The 24,819-nt window shown below is 37.9% G+C and overlaps 1 protein-coding gene across 1 annotated transcript in view; it reads right to left on the bottom strand.

The window, feature by feature from the left end:
- Positions 1–24,473, bottom strand: part of EGFR (epidermal growth factor receptor) — a 1,653,396-nt gene extending 1,628,923 nt beyond the window's left edge. Inside the window, exon 1 of the mRNA XM_044064990.1 lies at positions 24,061–24,473. Within this exon, the coding sequence (XP_043920925.1) occupies positions 24,061–24,130 (70 nt within the window). The 5' untranslated portion in view covers positions 24,131–24,473. The remainder of the gene's footprint in view (positions 1–24,060) is intronic.
- Positions 24,474–24,819: the final 346 nt, after the last annotated feature.

The following is a 24,819-nucleotide window of genomic DNA, read 5'->3' as shown; positions in this document are numbered from 1 at the left end:
TGTAACAGCATGTTAGCAATATATTAGCAAAAGTAGGGGACAGAAAAGTAAAGCACTGTAGAACATGAAGTATGGCACTTAGTGCATTTCTAATAAGGATTCCTCTATGCAGTCATTATTTACATAGCTGTATTGGAGTTTCCTACTTTAGAAGTACAATTTAAAATTATGTCTGCCTATTCTGTGAAATACAAGGTTATCACAATATTTTTTCAACGGGCACCAAATAATCAAGATTGAAAATCTTTATAATGTCCCTTAGGCAATATTACTGCTTTATTTTATAGACAGATTTTCTGGAGCATGTAAACTGTAGTATAAATGCAGTGTGAAAAACAAAATGCTGAGAATTCAAAGCAACTCTGGAAACAAAACAGCAAACTTATGACACACTAGACATTAACATCTCCAGAGAGCTGCTCAGAAAATTGCCACTAAAAGATCATACTCAACAATTCAGACAAGAAATGAACACTTCTTTGTCATAGCTAAATACACACATGCTGGAATTTAATTTGAGGAAAATGAAACATTACTTACAATTGACACTGTATCAGTCTTTTAATAAATGCACCGTTATTCTAAGAATCAAAATCTAAATAAATAATACAGAGATATATTTTAGTCAATATGTTTTTGGATCACCAGCCCTTTTGTCTTAGGCATCCTTATGGGTCACTGGAGTTGTCTGCCCAGCATCCATTTGAACAGAGCCTTTTTGTTTTAAACCTTGAAACATCTGCAATATACCGCTGTGACTACTTGCTGACTGGAAGTGACATTGGGAGCCTTTCCTTACATTGATACAATGTAAAACCAGATGGCATGGCTTACTTAAAATGCAAAGACTAAGTTTTGCTCATGCAGAGCTTTGCTGCAAATGTGACCCATGGGATCATGGATTCAACTATAAAAGATAAGGCATCAAGCAAATGACATGAACAACAAAGGAGATGGGCTCTGTGTGTAAACAAAAAAGTTACTGGTGTCACGTGTGTTCGATTTTTCTATATATGGAAGATAAAACTGCACAATTCTAAGAGTCAGAAAAGGTAAAATAAAATTCTTGCCTGCACAGTTAAACAGTTCACATTTAGATAAAAAAATGTGTGTACGCATGTATATATATCTATATATCTATATATATATATACACACACACACACACACACACTATATATATAGATGTGCATAGACACAGCAATACTGCACAGTCCAACTGTAAGGGAAAGCTGTTCACAGACTATGGAAAAGCTATTTTTTTCTGTGTATTTTATCATACCCACTAACTACAAAATTCCAGTATACTCCAAATGACAGCCTTGTAGCACTTTTCACTTAGCAAAAACCAATTCATATTTAAACAGATTCTGCTGCTACAATTCACATATACAGTTTCTATCACAACACAAAAACAGACTCTATATTCTTCAAGCTTTAAACAACAGTAACCTAAAAGACCTATTAAGCCTAAATTCATGTTGTGCTACAATGTGCAGCTTGTATGATACTATGTACAAGCTGTACAAGGTAAATCCCACAACATTAAATGTACAGGAGTTTTGTGAACTGAATGGTTTACAGAGGAGGAGGAGGAGCTTTCTACACAAGTCTGCACCTATGACTCACGTCATTTCTCCACTCAGCCTGCCTACTTCAAGAACATACATATGGCTGTCATGAAATGTGGTGTGGCCTTTCATTGGCTAATTCCTTACTAATGAAGAGGAAATACTAGCTAATCATAAAGTGACTGATTTATATCACTACTATTATATTCAAGAGAAACACAAAGTTGATCATTAGCAAACTTCAAAGTGTTAAGTGTTTTAATCACACTTCCAAGACACCAATCAGCTTATTGCCAGCTGTCAGTAATCCAGTGCCAAAACATGAGAACACATTAAAAAAATGTATGCGGACATCTTTGTTGGAATTCATAGACAAGTTGCTTGTTATACAATGGACTTTTGCACAAGTTCAGCAGGTGCTTCTGAATGACAGATCTTGGTAACACAAGTCACAACAATTTGCACAGTGCAGCTACAACACATCAGCAGACCAGGTTGTTTGTCCTTCCATAAACATCTTTGGCAGTACCTGCCTTAGCATGCCCTTGTGGATGTGAAGGTACATGTAGCTTGTGTCATCTTACCTAAAGAGACCTTTTGGCTACCTGATGGGGACACATGATCAAGGACATTTCCTAGTCAGAAACAAGTAGAATAAGTGAAGACACAACACAATGATAATATTTCAACCATAGCATATACGGGGATTAACAGTAAACATGATAAATGTAATGACATATATGGGCTTTAAATGTCCACATGATGTACGTAGTGTTCCTATCAGGGTTTGCTAGCCAGTGCATGGTCTGAATTCCCTGTGCACCAGAGATTAGCTCAACACCATACATGGAAAGTGCTGTGGGTCACACACAATTTGCACACAGTACTAAGGAACAGGACACAAACTAGGTAAAGAAAACAGCAGATGTTGTGTATATCGTAGCAGATCATCAGGGATCATGGGACATGGATCACTGGAAGGAGATATGGCATCAGATTATGTACACCTGTGACATGGAATAGGAATATTAAGAGTCCAAGTATTTATAGCAATCCCTTCAACTTTCTGATCTGACATCTGATATGATACAAATGAGGATGGGTCTAACATCCAAGGCAGATCTCTTAATTCTGAGCAGGTGAAAGGCCAATCAAGTTGAACTGGGTTCTCCCACACTGTACTATGCCCCTTATTTTATAGTAGCATCATGATCATAAAGCATTTTAGAAGCAAGAACTGGATCTGAAAAAATCTACAAGAACAAAAGCACTTATCCCAATAAAAGCTATAAATGCAATGATACGGAGTCAGTCTTTTTTGAAGGAAAAGGATTTGGAACAGAATTTATTTTATTTTTAGAAATAAAATTTAGTTGAAGGGACTGCTCTAAATACTTGGACTCTCAACAATCCTGTGCTGGAATTTCAGTTTGTCCTGGCAAATACTCAATGCATACTGCCAGACTGGATCGGGGATACTGGAGTCCCCACCCGTGGGTGACCCTTGGATTTTCTTTGTGACACGGGATAGTGTACCAATGCATGTCTGTCTTCTGGTGTTACTGAGAGGGAACATTTCTCAAGGGATCCCCCAAAATGGATGGTGTTTTATACTGTGCCTTTGCTGGTCTGAATGTGCTAGAATCATGGCATCTTGTGGAAGACACAGTGTGCTAATATGGACCAGGATGAGGACTGTTGGTGAAGAGTACAAATCTTGGAGGTAGGTAGTCACATCTGCATGCACTGAGGTGTTCGAGATGGCAGCTTCAGACTTCACTGTTGGGTGCCCCCTGCAGTGGGCCAAATACACACCCACTTTGTGTCTGTTCACTACCCCTAGCTACAGACAACACTGACAAACTCTGCAGACATGAGGATACTGAATTCTACAAAAGTTGGAGCACCATGTGGCATTGTGTGTCTTCTTAGCCCTTGTCATAAGCATGTCTTTATTATGTGTAGTTTCCATTTCATCTGGACAGCATAATCACAAAGCTCATGTAACACACCTGCAGGCTCCATTCAATAGTCCCACTAAGTGTGACAATAGACCGCCTCTGCTCAAAATCCAGCACAACCTTGAAGTTTGCTGGCCCTGGGTACTGTTATGCTGTTCACCTATGATGGATATGCCTATTGAGGAAGCAGTGCACACCTACGATGGCTATGCCTATTGAGGAAGCAGTGCACACCTACGATGGCTATGCCTATTGAGGAAGCAGTGCACACCTCTGATGGCTATGCCTATTGGGGAAGCAGTGCACACCTGCGATGGCTATGCCTATTGAGGAAGCAGCGCACACCTCTGATGGCTATGCCTATTGAGGAAGCAGTGCACACCTCTGAAACTGTCATTTTGGCTGTAAACTGACTAGAGACAGAATGTATGAACATGTTTATGCTGTCAGGCAATGAAATCAAAAGACACAGTCTCCAGTTTGACTGGAATGTTCAACACGATTCCACCTTTTCTTTCACCAAATAAAACTAAAAATTAATAAACCAACTTCAGGCATTACTCGTGGGTTCACATTCAGTTTTTCTTGGTGCTGACCTAATTTTTCATGGTACACATAAATTCTTTACCATTGCATTAATCAGAAAATTACAGTTTTTACCACTCTGTAGGGCGATGAGCAGAAGGACTAGCATTTTCTAACAAACTTTAAGAACCTTTGACTGTTATTAAGCTCTAATCTTGCACACCACAAGAGGAACTGCCACTCCTCCCCCCAAACAAGTGCTGGAGTCCTTTAACAATATCTAAAACTACAATACACTATGTTACACCCCCCCCCCGCCACAAACCCCTATTCCGGGATCAAAAAGGTGCTTTGCTTCGGTCTGCAGCAGTAACAAAATACCTAGCTTTCTTAGAAGTTTCTTTGTTGTATCTGTATTTTTTAGACAACCCGACCAACTAAAGTTTTGCAAACTGCAAAGAATGTGTTAGATTTTTATTACTGTAACAAAATTGTTACATTCTCAAAATTTCCCTCTTGTGCTTTGCCTCACCACACTCTCAATGTGAATTTCCCCGACATCCATTTCTTGAACACATATAAAAGTATGGATTAATTATACAGTACTGTTGTTATGTCAATAAAGGTGTGGTGTTAGAAAAGTATCCTTCAATCCCCAATAAAGTTTAGCAGGCTTTAGGCACTGGCTACAAATGCTGTTAAAAAACATATCCATCTTCAGAATGTGTGACAGAAGAGTGGACAATCCCTCTTAATAAAAAAAAAATATAAATATAAATATATGATAAATATGTGAGGCTTGTAAACAGTTTCCAGTTAAATTAACTACATGCATACAATTGTTAAATAAAAAAAAATTAAAATGCTATGGGGTGTATACCGCACTATAATTCCATTCTTCAGACCTAGACAAAAGGAGAACCGACTTCTACAAACTGCAGATTACAAGACGCAGTAACACTTCACCAGAAGTCTTTGTTGACATTCCAGGCATTGCTGCTACTTTTAGATATGCGCACTGGAATTTATTTTGACAGTTCCACTCTGAAACTTTCCACTACAGATGACGCAGCATTTGCATTGTGTTTCAAGTCTCCTTACTGCATACTACAGCACAGTATTGACAATTTCTTTATGAAAGCAATTTGGTTTCTCAGTATGATGACTGAATTGATGGTATTCTGTTAGTAATGCATGAAACAATTTCAGATTTGATAGCAGCTGCACAAACTGTTCCTTAAAAGTTAAATTATTGAAAGTGAGTTTCACCCACTCATTTCACATTTACCAAACCAGGGTTTATTATTTCAGTATGTATTCAGCAGAATCATAAAAGATCCACAAATTAAGTTTTGTTTATTCTGCAAAAGTCCAATAATACTATCTGCACTCCAAACTCATTGATGGTAACTGACGTCCAGAGTTCGATCTTTTCAATGTTTATATGTGAAGAACTGGACCACTTCATATTAGTAAAGCTAATTGTGCAAATAATTGCATGGTCTGCATAATTACACAAAGCTGTCTGACACTTTATAATGGTGTCCATTCCTGTGCCTTAGTAATTAAAGGCACTGGTTAGCTCCTGCTAGTGACTTTATGGACAAGCCATATTCATTGCGTTATAAACCAATAACTCTGAAACTCATTCTCCACCTAGGCAAGCATTTAGTGCTAAAAGAATCTGCCAGGTCACTTTACTACTCAGATATTGTTACTGAACACTGGTTATAAACTTTCCTATCCTGTACACTAGAACCAGATTTTAGGATAGCTCATTTCTTCTACACCTGCAATATTGGTCTCAAATATATACGTGTGTCTGTGCATATATGTGTGTGCATTTTGTATATATATTACATGTATATGTATATACACACACACACACACACACATATATATATTATATATATATATATATATTATATATATATATATATATATATATATATATATATATATATCAAAAACGTATCATATATAGAGAGATACCATTAATGCAGATGTACTTCTACACATCAACGTACACAAATCTCGAATGGCTAACTATAGATTCCCAAAAGATCAAAAGCCTAAAAAAATTTAAAGTGTTTGTCAGTTTTGTCACCTCTGAAAATACATAACTCTTCTCCACAAACACCAGTAATATTTAAAACAAATATATATCTGTCAGGTGGGTAAACAACCTTTTACTGCTATTATTCAAGGCTACGCTCAAAACAATAGATCATTTTCCAAAATGTGCAACATAGAAAGGTAGAAACATAGTATACACAAGATACAAAAATTTATGGATGCAAGACTCGTATATACTCGCATGTATCTAATTGTTGGTAACTGACAGACATTTTACTTTTACTGCACATTTATAAATTCATCAGCCAACTGTTAAGACAACTAACAGGTATTCCACACAAATAGTTGTTTTGTACTGGGATGAACATAGCATAGCTTTGGTATACAACTGTCACTCTACAATACGAGCTGCACAACATCTCTATACAAAAAGTTTAGCACCTGGATTATCCACAACATGTTAGTGTTAGGACATCTCTTCAAGAATTTACATATGTTCTGCTTAAGCTTGTCATGTCAGGATGTTTTTTTCCCCCACTACTTAAAAGTTATGCTGTCCAAACACTGCATTCTCTGTGCCATCTAATGTGAAGGTATAGACCAAGATTATCAAACCTACGGCTAAAGGAGAAGGTTGGGTAGCAGCTAGTGAAACCATCAGTGCTACATTGGCAAGTGCAGGCTGAAATCGTACAAGCAATCAATGGAGTTCAAAATACAGACAGCAAACACAATTGTGTATTTTTATGGATAAAACTGATCAGGTGTCTTCTGCCCCATATAGATGAGTGCATTAAAATAGACATAAAAAAATAGCATGTCCACTTTCTTGGATTCTCAATATTAATTGTTCAAATACTTCAAGAATGCTGGGTCACTATAATGCATGTAGTTCATGCTTTGATATACTTACTTTATGTTACTGGTGTTTGTGGTGTTTATGTTATTCAAGGTCATGAGGGTACCAGTCTCTATAGTGGCACACATAGGCAAAATACAGAAAAACAAAGTCCATCACTTGGCACACACCCACTCACCTACAATAACAGCTGTTAAGATGCTTATCAAATCACCTACATATGTGAGCTTGGAAAACTGGATGAAGTTGTGGAAAGCCCACTCTAACAAGGACAGACTCCGATCAGAAGACACACCCCTGGGAACTGAAGTGAGGCAAGAGCAATGAGTCATTAATGCTATTGTGTTAATGTGGTGCAAACACCACACAAGGTGTGTTAGATGTCCTTACCTATTTTTCATTAAATGTCATAATGCAAAGTGCACGCATGTGCATATCCCCAGGAAATACACAACACTTGAATAGAACACAATTGGGGTAAATCAATTTACCTGGGTAAGCAGATAATGTCTGTAGATATGCAATAACTTAACACTTATAAAATTGCCATCCACTGTGAATCAAGTGGATATATAAAAAAATAATTCTTAAAAACAAAAAAAGAGTGAAACATTTTATTTTGCAAAACTATAACTAGAGTCTTTCCTTTCAAGAGAAAAATACATGGGATAAGGACTACTTATTTAAAAGGGATGAAGTGTACAGAGTTGTCATGGGAGCACATTTTCTCCAAAAGGCTACAACACAGTTCTGCACCACAGGAAAAAGTCAATACTTCAGCAAAAGTTAAACAATACTTCCTGGAATAGGCTGGTTGAGTAGATTAAGAGATTATCATGTTTTTATTCCAGGACTTTAGCAGACTGGTATGCTTAGCATACGACCATTCTAACAATGTGTTAATTTGCACAGAAGCTTGAACGTATTAGTTGTAGATTATTTAATTTTATATACACTTTGTTAACAAGTAATATTCTTAAGCCTGCTTCCCTTTGTTACCGGACAGCTTTTGTCTTCATGAATGATGTACTCTTGCCTGTATAATACATACAAAAAGTGATTGCCTGCGTTAAACCTTAGTCTGTAGGACAGTTTACTGCCACAGCACACAGTGCAACATTGTGAGCTGCTATAACATTACCATGTAGCAAGTAGTTCTCATGGAGAGCCTTCTATCAGATCACATGACAGAACATTTTTAGCAGTGTACCACATTTACTATTGTTCAGGATGTGAAAATGCAATCCACTCTTCCTAAAACATTATGCCAACACTTAAAGCTACTCTACCCATCTCCAGCTAAGTTATAGATAAGCTAACCTTTGCTAGCAATCCTTCTATAGTGTCAGAAGTAACAAAACCTTAACAACGGTGATACAACTGTTTGTCTTTGCATTAAAACTTACCACAGAAGCCAAGTGTTTAAAAAAGGGAGACGACAAAAAAGTTATATGCAAGATGATTAATATAAACTGGCCAGAAGAGTAGCACAATGGATAGGACTGTCACCTTGCAGCAACAGGTTCTCAGGTCTGATTCTCAGATGCAGTGCCTTCTTTGTGGAGTCTGCATATCCTCCCTGAGTTTGCATGGGTTTTCTCCAGGTGCTCTGGCTTCTTTCCATATTCCAAAGACATGCAGTAGGTAGACTGGGCACACTAAACTGTCCACAGATACGAGTGTGTATGGCAGAAAGAACAACCATGGCAGGGCATGCCACTCGGCAGTGTGAACACTGGCTCTATACGATTACCACCATTTAAGTGACACCCAGACCTCATGTGTAAAAATGGGACAAAGGGGTAAGTGGGATACATAAAAATCAAATCAAATAAGTGCTATAATGGCTCCTTGTACTCTATTACCATAGAGAAAATATGGAACTTCTTACCAGTAGAAATTCAAACAGATCCAGTTGAAAAACTGTTCTCAACCCCTCCCCCCATTTTATGCATGGAGTTGGGGGGGTCATGTCAACTACCACCATCTCTCTCAGTTCAGTACCACTCAACTACCTTCTTTGACAGTCATATCAGACTGTCACAGGTACTCTCTCACACAGTCTAGCCATCTCATTGCTGGATGCCCTTGTTTCTTCTTGCCTTCTTCCCGTCTGCCCCATCTTATCTTCATTGGATTGTCTTCTGCTTTCCTGCACATGGGCACAAACCACAGTAATCTGTTCTCTTTGACCTTCTCTGTATTTGGAGCCACTCCAGCTTCTGCTCAGATGTCTTCATTTCTTCATCTGTCCGACATCATGCATCCTTTCACCTCTCTCATGCAATTTATCTTCATCACCTCTAACTTCCTCAACTGCTCTGCCTTCACTGCCCAGGTTTCTGTACCATTCAGTAGAACTGGTTGCACCTCTGTTTTGTATACCTTATTTCTCAGCTTCTTTGATATTCTTCTGTCATATACTGGCCCCTAGCTTTGACCTCCTCATTCATACTTCCCTATCTTCAACCACTTCTCCAAGGTACTGAAGCTGTTAACCTGCATCTTCCTTTCTATTTCAGTTCTCAAGTCGTTCTAATTTGCCCTCCATTTGTTGTTACAACTATCCTGTCTGTACCAAGTTTTAGACCATGTACTGTCAGTTTTGCATTCCATTTCCCTATTCTTTGTTGAAGTTCTTGTTCAGGGTCTGCCTGTAATATCACATTGTCATCATAGAGCTCTTTGATCTGACCCCTCTCCTGTATCACATGCATGGACAACACCAGGCTCAAGATGCATTCTAATGCACATCCAATCGCACTGGGAAACCCACTGGGACAGTCTCAACTGTTCATACATGTTTCATTTGTATTTCCTACAAATTAAAAAATAAACCGCGACCTGGATCAGCAAAATGCTAATTATGCACCTTGGCCAACTCACCGTCACTGGGCAACTTGAGCCTCTCCTGGCACACAGTGGGTGAAAGGCTGAGAAAATAGCCCTGGGGAAGGCAACTATCAGAATGAACACACACACACACACACACACACACACACACACACACACACACACACACACACCTTTATGCACACTACCAAACAATGCCCTGCATACAGGATGTGTACACAACACCCCCTCCACATACATAATCACACCTCCACTGCCTGCGTGCATATACATATGTATATATGTACACATATACATATATATCAGAGAGAGAGAGAAAAAAAACACATATAGATATTGTCATAAATATAAGTGGTATGCAGACACAATGTATTCCTTTTCAGAGAACTGGATTAACATTATGGCAACACTGCCTTACTGCACAGCGGCCAGTCCCCCCCAGTGGTCTAGTCATACTTGTATGAGACCGACATACACAAACACACAGAAAAACAAAAACACAACCGTACCGCTTTCTTGATCATTCTTCTATATATAGTTAATTTAGTAATACAAGAACATGATTGTGTTCATATGCATCACAAATTACAGATGTGGCAGTCCAATGAGTGATCTGCTTGTACGACAGCCATTCTTCATGACATGCCATTAGTCAGCTTCTTAAAGTGCAGATTCAAATATTAAATTAAAACCTAAGTCTACACCACTACATACCTAAAAAAACTTAGTCATTTGTCAAACATTGTTTACAATTGCAGTACATTATACTGTGTTATCAGCCATACAGTACAGCTATTTGCCACAGTATGTGGGGGTTGGGAGTAGACATAATTGTTAAGGTGTTTACATCACAGACACAAGATATAGAGTTTGACGCTCACCTTTCAAGGGAAATTTTCTATGCCTAAAATAGCCTGCATAGGCAGCTAGCCTGGCACATACATATGAACATATAAGAATGTAGCATTTGCCCAAACTTTTAGCATTTTTTTACTTCCCCAGAATCCCAAGACAAAATTTGCAATTCAAAGTGATCTTCAGATACTAAGTTCCACTTCAAGGTAACACACTTTCAGACGCAGAGCCTGTCTGTAGGGGCATAAAGTTTTTTTTTTTTTTTTGCTGCATCTTGCCAAATAACCACACCAATGAGCTGTCCAAATGTGTGGCACATACCCCTAATCTTGGCTAATACTTTTGGCCCGAAATATTTGATTTGCTGGTAATTTACTGAGGAATACAATCAGTAAAGCCATTACATGAATTTCCTTCTACTTGTTCCTCAGAAAATGTTTGTTGATAAAAAGTGTATATGGCACCACATTATATAAGTGATTTAAAGTAATAGTTACCAAATGCCTTGAATTGGGTAGCTTTGGCCTCCCTAACTCTTTTTATACTTGCACTAAATTTTTCAATATAAATGTTGAGAAAGGTAGGCGTTTACCAGCTTGCACACCTCCCTCACACATGCATAGAGAACACCTTTTTCTGCACCTTGCAATACAGACTACTCCATTAATTTTATGGGGGAAAAAGCACATTCATTTCCTAAAAGAATCCAACTACCCTACTTCAAAACAGTCTAGAATTGTGCAGCATATCCTGTTTCGACATTATACTTCTACCATGTTGTTCATAACATGTTTTATTTTCAGGAAAATTACTGATGACAACACATTCAATAATGCCACAATTTATAACAGATTATTCATAAAAGGTTTGTTAATGCCAAATGAGTTGTTGAATTACAGCAGGATTTAAAAAATTGCCAATGATTATGTGCCTTTACCATGCCATTTGTTTGTACATCTTTGTCAAGAACAAAGAGGCTGAGAGGTATACTATTAACCTCCTTCATCCCGGCCTCCCATCATGCACCGAGTGATGTCACACACATATACTACATAGACTGTATAAACAGGCAATTTTTTGTATTGACATTATACAAAAATAAAAAAAACAGACATTTCTTCTGTGGTGACATTATACATGATGTTTAATTCCATGCATAAATCATTTAGCATGCAAACAGTTCATTTGCAATATATGTGACTAGCAACAATTAAACTTGATTTCTAAGACATAGATAAGGAAGGTTGCAATACAGAATATAGATGTTTGGAATAAATAGAAAGCTAAGGCATGTGAAACGAGTCAGTAAGTAGATACTAGTTGAAGCTAGAAGAGGGAGACAGGCATTGCATAGCTGATGACTCAAGGATAACAAGAGTATTCAAGTACTTGTACTTTTCAAACCTATCATATATGGACACACACAGTAATGGAGAATGGGTGTGGAGAAAGACGCAGCCACCCCAGATGTTAGCATAAAAAAAATATTCCACTCCCTCCACACATGCTTAGGCACACACGTTGATAGTGCCTTGCTGTAAACATGCACAATAGATTAGTAAAAAGAGAATGGCATGGTGGCACACATCTTTGGTTGTATTTACTCATTTAATCCTGTCCAATAACCATCTCATAATCCAGAATTGTGGTGTACATCCCTAATTTTGCATTTTGTTGCCTTATCATTCAGGGTGTTTTGATTTTCTGCAATATTACTGAAGCAGAGAGTCACTCAGTAATAGCAGACTTAGGAGCTTCAAGCTTCTTTTTGATTAGAAAGTACGTCTAACTTTTTCAGTAATGCTAATTTACCCACTGTGCTGTAGCTTCCCCCGTTCCATTTGCCCTTCTCCAGAATTATTCTTTCTCCTCTTCAGCATAGTATAGATAAAGTAATCTGCTACCCCCCCCCCCCCAAATATGTTCATGAATTATAAAGGTAACATTGTGTATTACAAAGGAAATGCTTTGGTGAACTAACTGGTTCAATGCTATCATGCAGTGTCTAGCCTGGAGTTTTGCACTTGCTTAACAGCACAGGAACACAGTACCCATTAAACCTGCATTTACTTATAATACAAGAACTAATAAAAAAAAAAACACTCCCCCCACTTAAGAATGAAACAACTCTCCATGAAGCAACCAATCAAAGAAAGCGTGTCAGTCAGCATGCAATATCTGCTACAAACTAGTAATGCTTCTGACCACAACATAATGTTACCACATCAAAAAAGAATCAGTCTCCTACGTAAGCAGGGGAGGAGCACAGGCATGCAGAGTAGTTTTACTATTGCATGCCTACCTACAGTAAGGGAAGAAAGGGATTGATATTGCTAGGAGAATAAAATACTGGCCAGATAGATAGGGGGTGACAATGCATGCCAAGTATGCATATGATCTTTAAAACACTCAACCCACTCAAAGGATTGCCCCACACCCACCTTATGCATTCCTAGAATCGTTCACTATTACCGATAGTCATGTGGCACCTTTTGAATGAAGTACCATCTGATGGAGTCTCTTGAGCTGCATGTTGTGTTCTTATAGCTTTTTGTTCATTTTGATTCTTCATTTGGATGAGGTAGTAAAACTTCTGTCATGCCTCCCTTGCATCATTTCCTTAAAACTGCACATTCTAAGCTGTGTTATTCACAATACTAGCAAATATACCTTGCTTCATTTCCCTTTACAAGCTGCCCCTGTTCCTATTTGTTTTATTGCTGTAATGCGCAGAATTACATATATTACATTGTATAAATGCTAATTTAGACAAGACAGCTTTTGCTGTGTAGTGCGGATTCTTTTTCCAGTGTATTTCAGTGCTTCCCTACCATTACATTACTTTCCAACACTGTTAACTTTTGTCCTCCAATATTACTGTATAAGGTCCCTTCCTTCTCCTTGTCAATACTTTCTCGTTTGCTATTACTGCTTTTATTTCACCCTCTCGCTGTGTATTCCTTTTCAGAATGCATTCCACTTTTCAAGAGTGGCATTTTACAATTGCTTACATAGTGGCTTTAAGCAGTCTTGCTAGCTGCATTGCAGTGTCAGACCATCATTTCTGTGCATTCTGTTATATATAGTGACCATGTCAGACCATCATTTCTGTGCATTCTATTACATATAGTGACCATGTCAGACCCATCATTTCTGTGCATTCTATTATATATAGCGACCATGTCAGACCATCATTTCTTTGCAATCTATTATATATAGTGACTATGTCAGACCATCATTTCTGTGCATTCCATTATATATAGTGACCATGTTGCCCAAGTTTTTGACATTAGTATAATAGCAGACTTTTTCTTCTAGGTGTTATACAAATTTTCTCAAAGGTTTGAAAATACTAGTCCCATTATTGACCCCTATTAGTAGAAAGGCAGATTTCTTTTCCTCCCAGTGTTATGTAGATTCAAAACTTTGAAAACAATAATACTCTCCCTGTGGAGCCCTACAATATTCCACTGCTTCTAGTCCTTTCATCTGCTCAGTTTACCATATCCCTATGTGTCCTGTTGTATAAGCAGTGTTTTACTCATGCTAACGTACATCTCTCTGTGATAACCCTCCACTGAACCAGTAATCAAGGAGCCTCAATATTCACCACTGTCAACAGTGTGGGGTGTTCACCGAGAGGATGACAAGTACACACACAGCATTTCCAGATGTAGCTCTCTGGATCAAGTGCAATTTCCCTTAAGAGCACCTATAGACCACAGCCAATCTGGGGCTGGTTCCTCTACCTTCCTCCAGATCCCCAGTAATACCCCCCACTGGCACAGCTATAGAGTTGACATCTCAGCTGAGTGACCAAGCCAAGACCTCCAGCACCCCCTCTGTCTAACCAGTGATTTGTGTCCCTGCCCAAGTAGCTGACACACACACATACACACACACACACACACACACACACACACACACACACACACACACACACACACACACACACACACACACACACACACAGGGAAAGCTGGCACAGGTTTACTGGCTATGCCTCCTTCTGCCCAGACTATAAGGTAGTTTCCACTGCCACCAGTGACTCCTTGTCAGCTATTTTATGGCCCTTAACAAAGGGTGATCAATTTTAATGTGGAATATTAAAATTAAGACAAATGGTAGTTTGACCAAGAGCAAAGCTATTAGGAGTGGCCCACACAGTGTCACCAAATAAATGTGCAAGTACTCTCAAAACTTAAATATCTCTAGACAGTTCAGCCACAGCAAAAAAGGTTTAAATATATTTAATAATAGTAAATAGTGACATCAGAGTTCGAAACCACAGGAAATATTTAAAATAACATTGCAGTACAGACTTACACAAATGAAGAAAAATGTCTAAACTAAGCTTTACTATATTCCTGACTGCATCTAATGAATTACTATTCCTTAGTAACATACTATTATAGCAAGGCAGATGTGGTGAATGTTTTTTCTTGTTGCTGTTGTCAGGTCCAAGAAAGAATGCAGAATGTTCCGTCTCACTAAGAGACTTCTCAAATTAATATCCAAAATATTACTGCTGGGATAGCTTACAGAATGACAGTTTCTGGTCACTTGACTTTTTAGTTCCCAGGCCATAACCCCCATTCCTAGAATTGGCAGCATTTAGCATCCACCTGTAAAAATATTCAGACAAGAGCTTTTCCTCAGATCTTTCGCAGATGCTGGAAGTCATAAAACAATTGTATTGTTTCATGCTTCAAAAGCAGCAGTTAGTTCACTCCAAGGACAATACAGAAAGGTCCCTATCACAGACTGTGTCCCTAGCTGCATTGAAAACTTGAGAGGTAGCATCTTTATTGCATCCTATAAAGTAATTTAATTTCAGATATTTTTCTAAAGTTTACTAGACGGAGGTTAACCTCCTGTATCCCAGTTTCCACTGTTAAAGTACATACATACATTTAAACAGTTACAATAGTGCATGTACATTTCTGTTCTCTTCCAGTAGGGCACACTGTGAATACATTTTAAAACACTGCACTTTTACAAATACCTTTTCAACACAAACATCTGTACAGAGCAGTTTGACATACATTTCTAATACAACCGTCTTGTATAAATCACTTCGATATTCACCAATGACAATTATTTACAAACGTCCAGCTAGGTGTGCTGGCAGTATTTCCTTTCATCACACTCCTCCACTTCAATTTCACTTCCTTTCCTATCCTCCTCATTTCATATTCAGATAAAGATGTATCCCATTTCTCTCTTCTTTGGCTTTCTTTTAACTGTCTGCCTCATGTTTCTTCAATCAAGTCCCCATTTTCTACTAACTTGTTTTTATCCTTTTACAGGGTCCAGTCAGTCACACTGAAAAATGTTCTGGACATGTTACAGGTGTAGCATAGAATTCTTCTTTACTTACCTGCACACTACATGGACACCTGTAGTAATTTAAAGAATGCCAACATACCTACTGCATGCCTTTGGGAGATGTGAGAAACCACATGCAAAACGCGAGGACTGAGAAGCCCTCCCCAACTGAGAATCAAATCAAATAGTGCATTATTGTGTCACTATTTTTAATTTACTTCAAATTGTGAAAGACAGTGATTAAATGTTGGATTCTGGCTACAAGCAAACAAAACACTGATGATCAAATCAACAGCCAATAAAAAACAAACAAAAAGCTTATGAGCCATTTCACATAAGGAAAGCTCTCCTGCACCTTTCTTTATATATATATATATATATATATATATATATATATATATATATAAAATTATTCTAGCTCTGCGGTTGCATATTTCCAAGGGAAAGAATGTTACTTTCTCAAGTACATTTGCTCTCACAGTTAGGATACACTGTTGGGATTCCAGTAGTTAGCCTTATTTAAGAAGATGCATGCTTTGGTCAGACACTTTTTGAATAGAACTTGTATCCTTCACCAACATTCCTTATCTTATATTTCTTAATACATTTAGTAACAAACTTCTGGCCCTTCATACTGCCTTGCATCCTTCTAAAGAATGAGGTTTCATCATACAAACCAGACTGCTATGTAGCATAGGTTAACAGGTAAACACTAGACTATCAGGCTGGAGACTACTACAAGCCTAGTCAGTAATGAGAGGCTAGAATCAAACCTTGTACTTTGTATCTGTCATGCAAAGATCTTAACCATTATGCCAAACCCTCCTCTCCTCACAAATGCAAGAAAGCCTGGACTTAATTCAAGCATATTTTAATACTTCACGTCTTAGAGAAAATGATCTAACCTTTCATATCCTTTCATATCACTATGTATCATTCTAGGTTACCTGAAGACCTAAGGAAATTAAGTGTAGACCTGGTAGATTTGTTTAAAACATGAGATATAACAAAAGTACCTGAGAGGGAGTCTCTGCAGCTGATGATACTCTTTGATTGTTCAATGTCAGGTGACTTAAGAAGTCTTAAAAGAAATATATAAAAGGTGTTTGCTACATACATGATTAAAGTTCATACAATTTCTTCCTGACCCCTGCTTCCAATATTGCCTTAAAGGAGATCAATTAACAGACATCCTGCTTGATCTAGATAACAGGTTCCATAATCTGCCCATGTAAAAAATAATAGTGTTATTACAGAGTATCAACAGGTAAGGTATTTCCTGTTTCAAACGCAGGTGTCTTGCAAGTTAACCTCACAGCTGATCGCAAAAACCATCAGGTAGTCTGAGTTTGCCTTGTAAAATATTCAATATTTGTAGACCATTAAATTACCTCTATACAGGTGATAACTAAATGAATATAGTGTTAATCTAGCCATGGAATGCAGTTGCCTCGATCACAATTGCAGTTACTTTTTCCAGTGAAATGGTGTTAACTGCATACAATTGCCTCAACATTCAGGTCATCAGCAAATTCTCCAGTCCATAATTTGGGGAAAATGTTACATGATTAAACAAAAAGGGCTCCAAAACACGCGAGGGAGTGCGACTGCCACAACTTTCCTCAAATAAAGGACATTAGCTATTTAGTGGAGCATCTCCTACTATTTAACTAACTTAGTTGCACACCATTGTTACAATACTGTTTAATGTAGCATGGAATTTAAAGTGTCTAACCAGACCAGTTGCTTTGGCAAGATTAAAGTAAAGTAAACAGTGGGAGCAAACTGGTGAACAAAGGAAATGATTTTTGAGCTGCGATATAGAATCAGAATTACATAGAAACAGTAAGGCCTTGCGGAGTTTAACTCTGATGGCTGCCAAAAAAGTAATAACTACAAAATGGAAATAAGTCACCAACTATACTAGAACTAGTGAATATAGTAACAGAGATAAATTAACTGGGATCTTTATAAAAGGGTAGGAATAAGATACACAGAAAAAATGGTAATTATGGGAACAGTACATGCAGAATAATGTTTTGGTGGAGGAATGAAGTTTAAGTGAAGGCATAATTTGAATGAGCTATGTAATGTTTGATTGACAATGACTGTAAAGAAGATTATATACTGCGCATGATGTCTGCAAATGAAAATGTCAATATGGTTTGTTTTCATTTATATAAACGTATGACTGCTTATGTCATAAGTGATAATTCAATAAAGATATTTCTTGTAAAGAAAGTAATTTACTCAGACCTTCATCCAGTGAGCAAATGAATATTGGAAAAAAAAAACCAAAACATTTGTCAAGTAAGACTTCCCCACAAAATGTGCTGATTAAACAGTTTTTTAGGATGAAGGCATAAGTGAAAAAAAAAGAATATTTTACAACGCAAACTCAGACTAATGTGTCAGAAATTAACATTACTATCATAAGCAGCCCCACATGCAGAGGGTACAGGTCTCAGTGTTCCACACAACTGATTAGTTGCAGGGGTGCTGGAAGAGATTCACTAATGTAGGCTGGCATTAAAGCAGTATTACGAGCCTGGTTGGTTCTTTGTTACATAAACTGTTGTGCCACAGTCTGGAGGTTGTGTATGTGTGGAAGCACAAGGCTGCTGCAGGGTCACAGGTAGTAGGTCACCCTCCATGGCAGAGTATTATGCTGCACCAACATCCTCACTTTCCTCATCGACCTCAGTTGTAGACCAAGTTGAGCTTAGGGGAGGCTATGGCAGACCTGTTAGACCCAGTGAATAAAGGCAGAAGCTGGTGGAAGCTGTTAATTATCTGTGGGGATGAAAAACATTACGATCCTCATTCTTCCCTGAGGAATGGGCCCAAAGCGGCTTCTACTACTGATAAGGTAGTATCAAGACAACATATTGGGACAAACAAGTCAAACATGAAACCAAACCACTGAATATTTTACTCAAAAACCATCTTGGACAGTGACTGCATTTGAAAAGATGTTAATAGCCACTTCAGATTATATTGTACATTGTCTACTAGTAACTCGATTAACATCCATGCAAGGACATGCCTTTCTAACAGATTTGACATTCTCCTGAATATTTCAGCCAAGTCTCTTGAAAACAGACTTTAGGGAGTCATTCACAATAATTTAGTCTAGCCTGACCTGCTTTGTTGCACAGAAAATTATCTTTATACTAAGACACTAATTATAACAGCAATGCTTAAGTGGCTAAACTGAGCTTATACCTACTTCTGATTACTTAATACTGTTTCTTAAAATGTATAGACTTTGAATACCTAACTTTGTTATATGAACATGGAAAATCTTTTTAAAAAATCATTCAGCAATGCTTTTTTCTATTCTGAAGTCGCCATAACTGTTTAAAACAGCACATCAGTTCTCATTTTAATCACTTTTGCGCCAGTAGGAAAAAACTGCCTATTCAATTTCCAGTATCATCATACAAAGTACACCAGTGATCACTGACATGTGTATTCTTGCAATTCCATTGTAAGATTTACTTTCAGTTTGTTTCTGAGTTATGAAATGTCTTTTTCATGCAGAATTATTTGGTAGCATAGAATATAACCATATGAATTTCCAGTATGACATAGGGATGGATAGAAGTTCCTTAATTCAGGTCCTGCCTCACAAATATTAATTGTTCATCCATTTTTTCACACAAACATCATCTAATGTACACTCCTTTTTTTTTCTTGTTGTAGTTGTAGTCTATTTCTACTTATTAACTGCATTCAAGAACCTCGGTAATAAAAATGTGATTAGACATAAGATTTTCTCAAATAGTTATACCCTGTTTTGTAGCTGAAGAAGAAGCTTAATACAGTGTGGCCCAAACATTAGAGAGTCACAATAAAATAAGTATAACTGACCACCTGCCCCTGCCCCAAGATTATGAAATTGATTAGTAATACTTATTACGTCAATCCAAAATAAAATATAGAGAGTCCTGCATGATAGGGTATATCATCATAATCATTCAACTGGAAACACAGTATTTTGTAAAGAAAACTGGGCAGAACACTTCAGCATGCCACCACTGAGGTCCTTTAAAATTAGTATAACAAAATGATAGTAACTAGTTTTACAGCTAGTGTTTCACAAAACATAAAAACAAGACCCGTTTACTCCAGTGTCCGAGCATAGTCTTCCTTTAATGAAACAGACAACATTGAAAGTGGCAGTAGTGTACCACAACACTATTCAGCCAATACTTTCATGTAGTTCCCTACAAATGTGAAAAGGCCAGTTAAGGTTAAAGTAACAGTACCACACCTAACTACTACTATGGCCATGGGCCAACTCATCTATATGTATGCACACAATGCCATGAATTCAGCTCCTTCAGAAGCGTACCCATCCTACCAACAGCCAGGATGACCACTTGATAAATAAATGAGACATTAGCTAGTGCTGAATTAGCCCTGTTTTTACTGCTTTGAACCAGGATGACCCCTTGATAAATAAATCAGACATTAGCTAGTGCTGAATTAGCCCTGTTTTTACTGCTTTGAACTATATCAGACTTTGCAGGAACAGAAATTCTCTCATCTAGTGCTTGACGCTAATAAAATTTCATGCCAGAAAAGAACATAATCAGGAAAATCCTAACCTTCCCTTAAAATTATACATGCAAATTTACTGTTACTGGATGACTATTACATGTGTTTATGAAAATCACAAATTATGTACAAAACACACAAGACATCAACAGTTTTCAGAGAGGAAGTAATTATGAAAGTTTATGAGATAAAAATGCATTTCTGAAAATGTTCTACCCATACGCCTCTCATCAGTATAACTTTAATAAATTAGACAGCCTAAACAGAACTTAATAAAACTGACGCTCAAGTGTAAACTGAAAAGATGCAAGCCTTAAGAAAAAAATTCACATTAAAGAACATAGCTCAACTGAAAGGTTCCACTATGATTTTGTAAGGAGTTATATATGCGTTTTTTTTTTTTTTTTTTTTTTTTAAACATCCTTGGCCCGAATCTGAGATGAAATCAGGATAATAAGTTGTGGCCAGTCTTATTACTCTTCTGAACATTTTGATCCTATTCATCTGAAGGGGTCTCAACACTGTCCTAAAACCTCTTCTCCACCAGTGATTTCTACAAACTACAGTATCCATCCTTAGCTCTCTTCTTTTGTATCATACATACACAGTTGTTATTTTCCTGTTCGGCCATCACTTCCTGTTTAATATGCCAGTTCTTGCCTTGCCCATGAGATTGGCATACTTTAGCAAGTGCTTATTGACTATGAAGAGATTACCCCACTTTTTATAAATGTGTAGCCCAATACCAAGAAAGACAACACATTCATTTTTGATACAGACACTGGTGCAGTGCTAACTTACGTGTGTCGGGGGTAGATACTTTACAAATTCTACATTGGGTCAATGTTACTGTTTCAGAAATAATGCATATACTAAAGACCTGGAGTAGTGACAGATGACTCTGGAACCAGTTAATGTTAGGTGACTTGTTAACTACATTTTTATCAACATTTTAAATATAAAACTTGAACAAATTCTCTGGTCTGTGACCATGATGCACCTAACAGAACATTAAGTCAGAAGCTGTCAGCAGTTATGTGCAGGCAACTCATGCTATCTACTGTATTAGATGGGGTAAGGATCTGCATTCTATTGCATCACTTCATTAGGTCTTCTCAGTAAGGGCAAGACTTTGTTGTGGGTTTGTTGGCACTAGATTTGGCTCCACATACTTGTCTGTTGAATACACTAACAAGATGCCTCATTAACCGTATCATGCAAAGCTCTTTTCACATGACAGATCATTCTACTAATTCATGCTGAAAGGTAACTAGCAAGAGAAAAAAAAGCCTAGTACCTTACTGTAGTCAACCTGTGAAATAAGCAACTTATTTTACAAATACAGAAAGCAAATACACAGAAAAGGGTGGTATCTACAGTACACAATAAAAAACAAAAACATCTTAAAAACAAACTACTAAAGGTAAACCCAACATCCATAATTATACATTTTTGGGGCTATCATCCATTTGTGTGTGACATCATGCAGGGACTTAAAAAAAAATCAACTAACATTTTTGGTATAACCAAAGAGCAAATATCAACTGCTGTGCCAAGGAAAATACATACCGGTTCAAAAGCAAAACCACTGTTCACAGCAGTTTATTTAACATCATCATTTTAGTTTGTGAGAAATAATGCCCCCAACAGAGGCTTTGTTCAGCAGGCATCTTTTCATGAACTACAACTTAATTATTTACAGTTTAATTCTCCGGAGTAGTTTCTATAAAGTTGGGTTTATTAGTTTCCCACAGGTGACACATTTACAGCTTGTAGGACTACAGCTAAAATATATTCACCTCCATATTATCTCCTGCAGCCCTATTAGCTTCCATTCCAACAGCCACTCCCCTGCCAAGGACCCTGATGATACCACCTGCACTGCATCGCACCTTTCCACTGCTTCCAGCTTGCACTGCCACTCCACTCGTCAACCCTTGGGCATCTTTTCTTTGTGATTCCGATTCTGCTAATATACTGATATAAAGTGCACAGTTTGCTGTACTAGCATCATCATCATCAAACTCTTAAAAATAAAAAAGCGTTTAATTCAACATGGATTATTCTTATGCTTTATATTATGTATTTTTAAGCATGTTTTACTTAGTTCAAATAACCGAGTAACAGTATCCATATATCACCATCCCCTCAAAAAAAAAAAAGCAATTACTATATCATAATTAAATATTTCCTTATATTTTACATTACATGTTATTTAAGTAATGTTTTATTTAGGTCGATTTACATTTTCCTTCTTCAGCTCTCTACGCTGGCCTGAAGGAAATGAATGTGACCTGTACAAATGCACTCCTCATAAATTATGTAAACAAACAGACATTAAACACCACTTCTTTGCTGCACACCCCTTTTTGAGAGACAATACTTCCCTTCCGTATTTAAAGCAAGTGTAAGTAATATTACACCTAGCCTGAGCAGCAGGCAGAATAAAGGGTACTTTTGCATACCATTGCTTACGGCTGCCATACACGTAAAGTATTTTAATTTATTCATTTATTTTGTAAGCATTAGCTGCTAAATTTCTGCATGCATTCATAGCGTTTTTAACAATTCACTTCCACTGCATGCCTACAGTACTCCCGTCCCCTAAGCACTTTAAGTGAGTCGAATTGCAGATGGCTTCGTATGCTCCTTCCAGAATGACGATATACAAAAGGAAGATGTGCATCTGCCTAGCCCTGGCTCTGTTTAAATATGCCATAAATCTGTGAAACCTGGAACATGAAGCTTTTTCAATGATTATGGCAAAGGAGTAGCTTGCATACATGCCAGCACAAGCTGCGCTATTAATGTTAAGAGCCTACTACTATGACTTTGTGGATGCACAATTTTCTGAAATAGCATGCTAGAGTCAAGCAGGCTGTGAAATGTGTTGTTCTTGCGCAAATGGCAAGTTTTTTCTTTCTCCTCTACAAAAACTTTTCCTACAGCAAAGCTCCACATACATTCCCAGTAGGATGAGCATGCAAGCTCTGCAGTCTGCTTCAACATGCACAGTATAGCTGTCAGCACTTCAGAATGCTGCTGCCTTTCTTTCGAAACAGGGTCTGGCACTATGAATAAACCCTAAGTTTGTCTAGCTACACACGTCACAATTAATCAGATCCGATATTGCAAGAAGTTTGTGGTAGGGTGGGAGGAGGTAGAGGCAGTAGACAAGCCCAAATTTACTCTTGAAGACTATAGTTATGTAGTTCAGGCTCCGTCTTGCCTCGCTGCCAAAGGAGGAACAGTTGTCTCATGTTGAAGCTTTAACAGCTCCAAACCAAAGATTTTTCAGTTGTTCCATGACACACACACACAGGGAGTACAGCCAAAAGGAAACCTAAAACAACTTCACGTAGAGCGGACTTTACAGTAACAATCAAACTCCTGACTCCAGGTCTCCAACAGCTCGAACTACTTTAAACAGCAGAGACAGCAAAGCCTTCTCCCTTTTCACTTATGCTTACCTTCCTTCTCCTGGGCACTGACAGCGGACACAATCGCCAGGAGTACGACAGCAGCACAGGGATGGGTCATTATTCCTCCGTTTGTACACGGCTTTACTTTGGGGTCTTGTTTCACTTTAACGGTCTCACGCTGCTGCCTCAGTCCACATTGGAAGGGAGCTTCCCGATGACTTCACAAATGTTTCTTAAGGTTTAGTAAATCTGTTCTAACTCAACTGAAAAACCACGAAAACAGCTTTGTAGAAAGTTTAGTAATCCTACAGTTTTTCCACAGTTCCAAGCTGGTCAGGGCTCGGCAGTACTAAAGAGAGTAGATGCAGGACAGCAGCACTCCTCCCAGTCCACGTAAAAACTCCAATCCATCCCAGAACCAGCCTTGTGGGCTCAGGTCGTTGCCTCGCAGCGACGTCACTGGAGGAGGGGTTTCATCTCCAACTGGGGGCCGCTCCTACACAGGTTACTTGAGGTGTTGCTGCTCTGCACAGGTACAATAAGAACGCAATGTTTTACGTACAATCTGTAAGCATAAAACACGCTCTAACAATACTATTTCCTCTTCAGGTATTACAAAACAAGCAAAAAGTGTGCGCTTTAAATTATGCAAAGCAACCTGAGAAATAAGACACAGTAGGATGTACATATTTAGCAAATTAAATGATCTCTGGGAATGAGGGAAGTGGCTCGGACATCTTCAACACTAATCGTGAAGTTTCAAGGTAAAACTTGACTGCTCTCGTAATAAGCTGCTCAACTTCTATA

Source organism: Protopterus annectens, chromosome 3.part0 (genome assembly GCF_019279795.1).
Source record: "Protopterus annectens isolate FY-2018-M chromosome 3.part0, PAN1.0, whole genome shotgun sequence".
Classification (NCBI taxonomy): Eukaryota; Metazoa; Chordata; order Ceratodontiformes; family Protopteridae; genus Protopterus; species Protopterus annectens.
The sequence above is the reverse complement of the archived record's forward strand: the minus strand, read 5'-3'. Positions and strand labels throughout refer to the sequence as shown.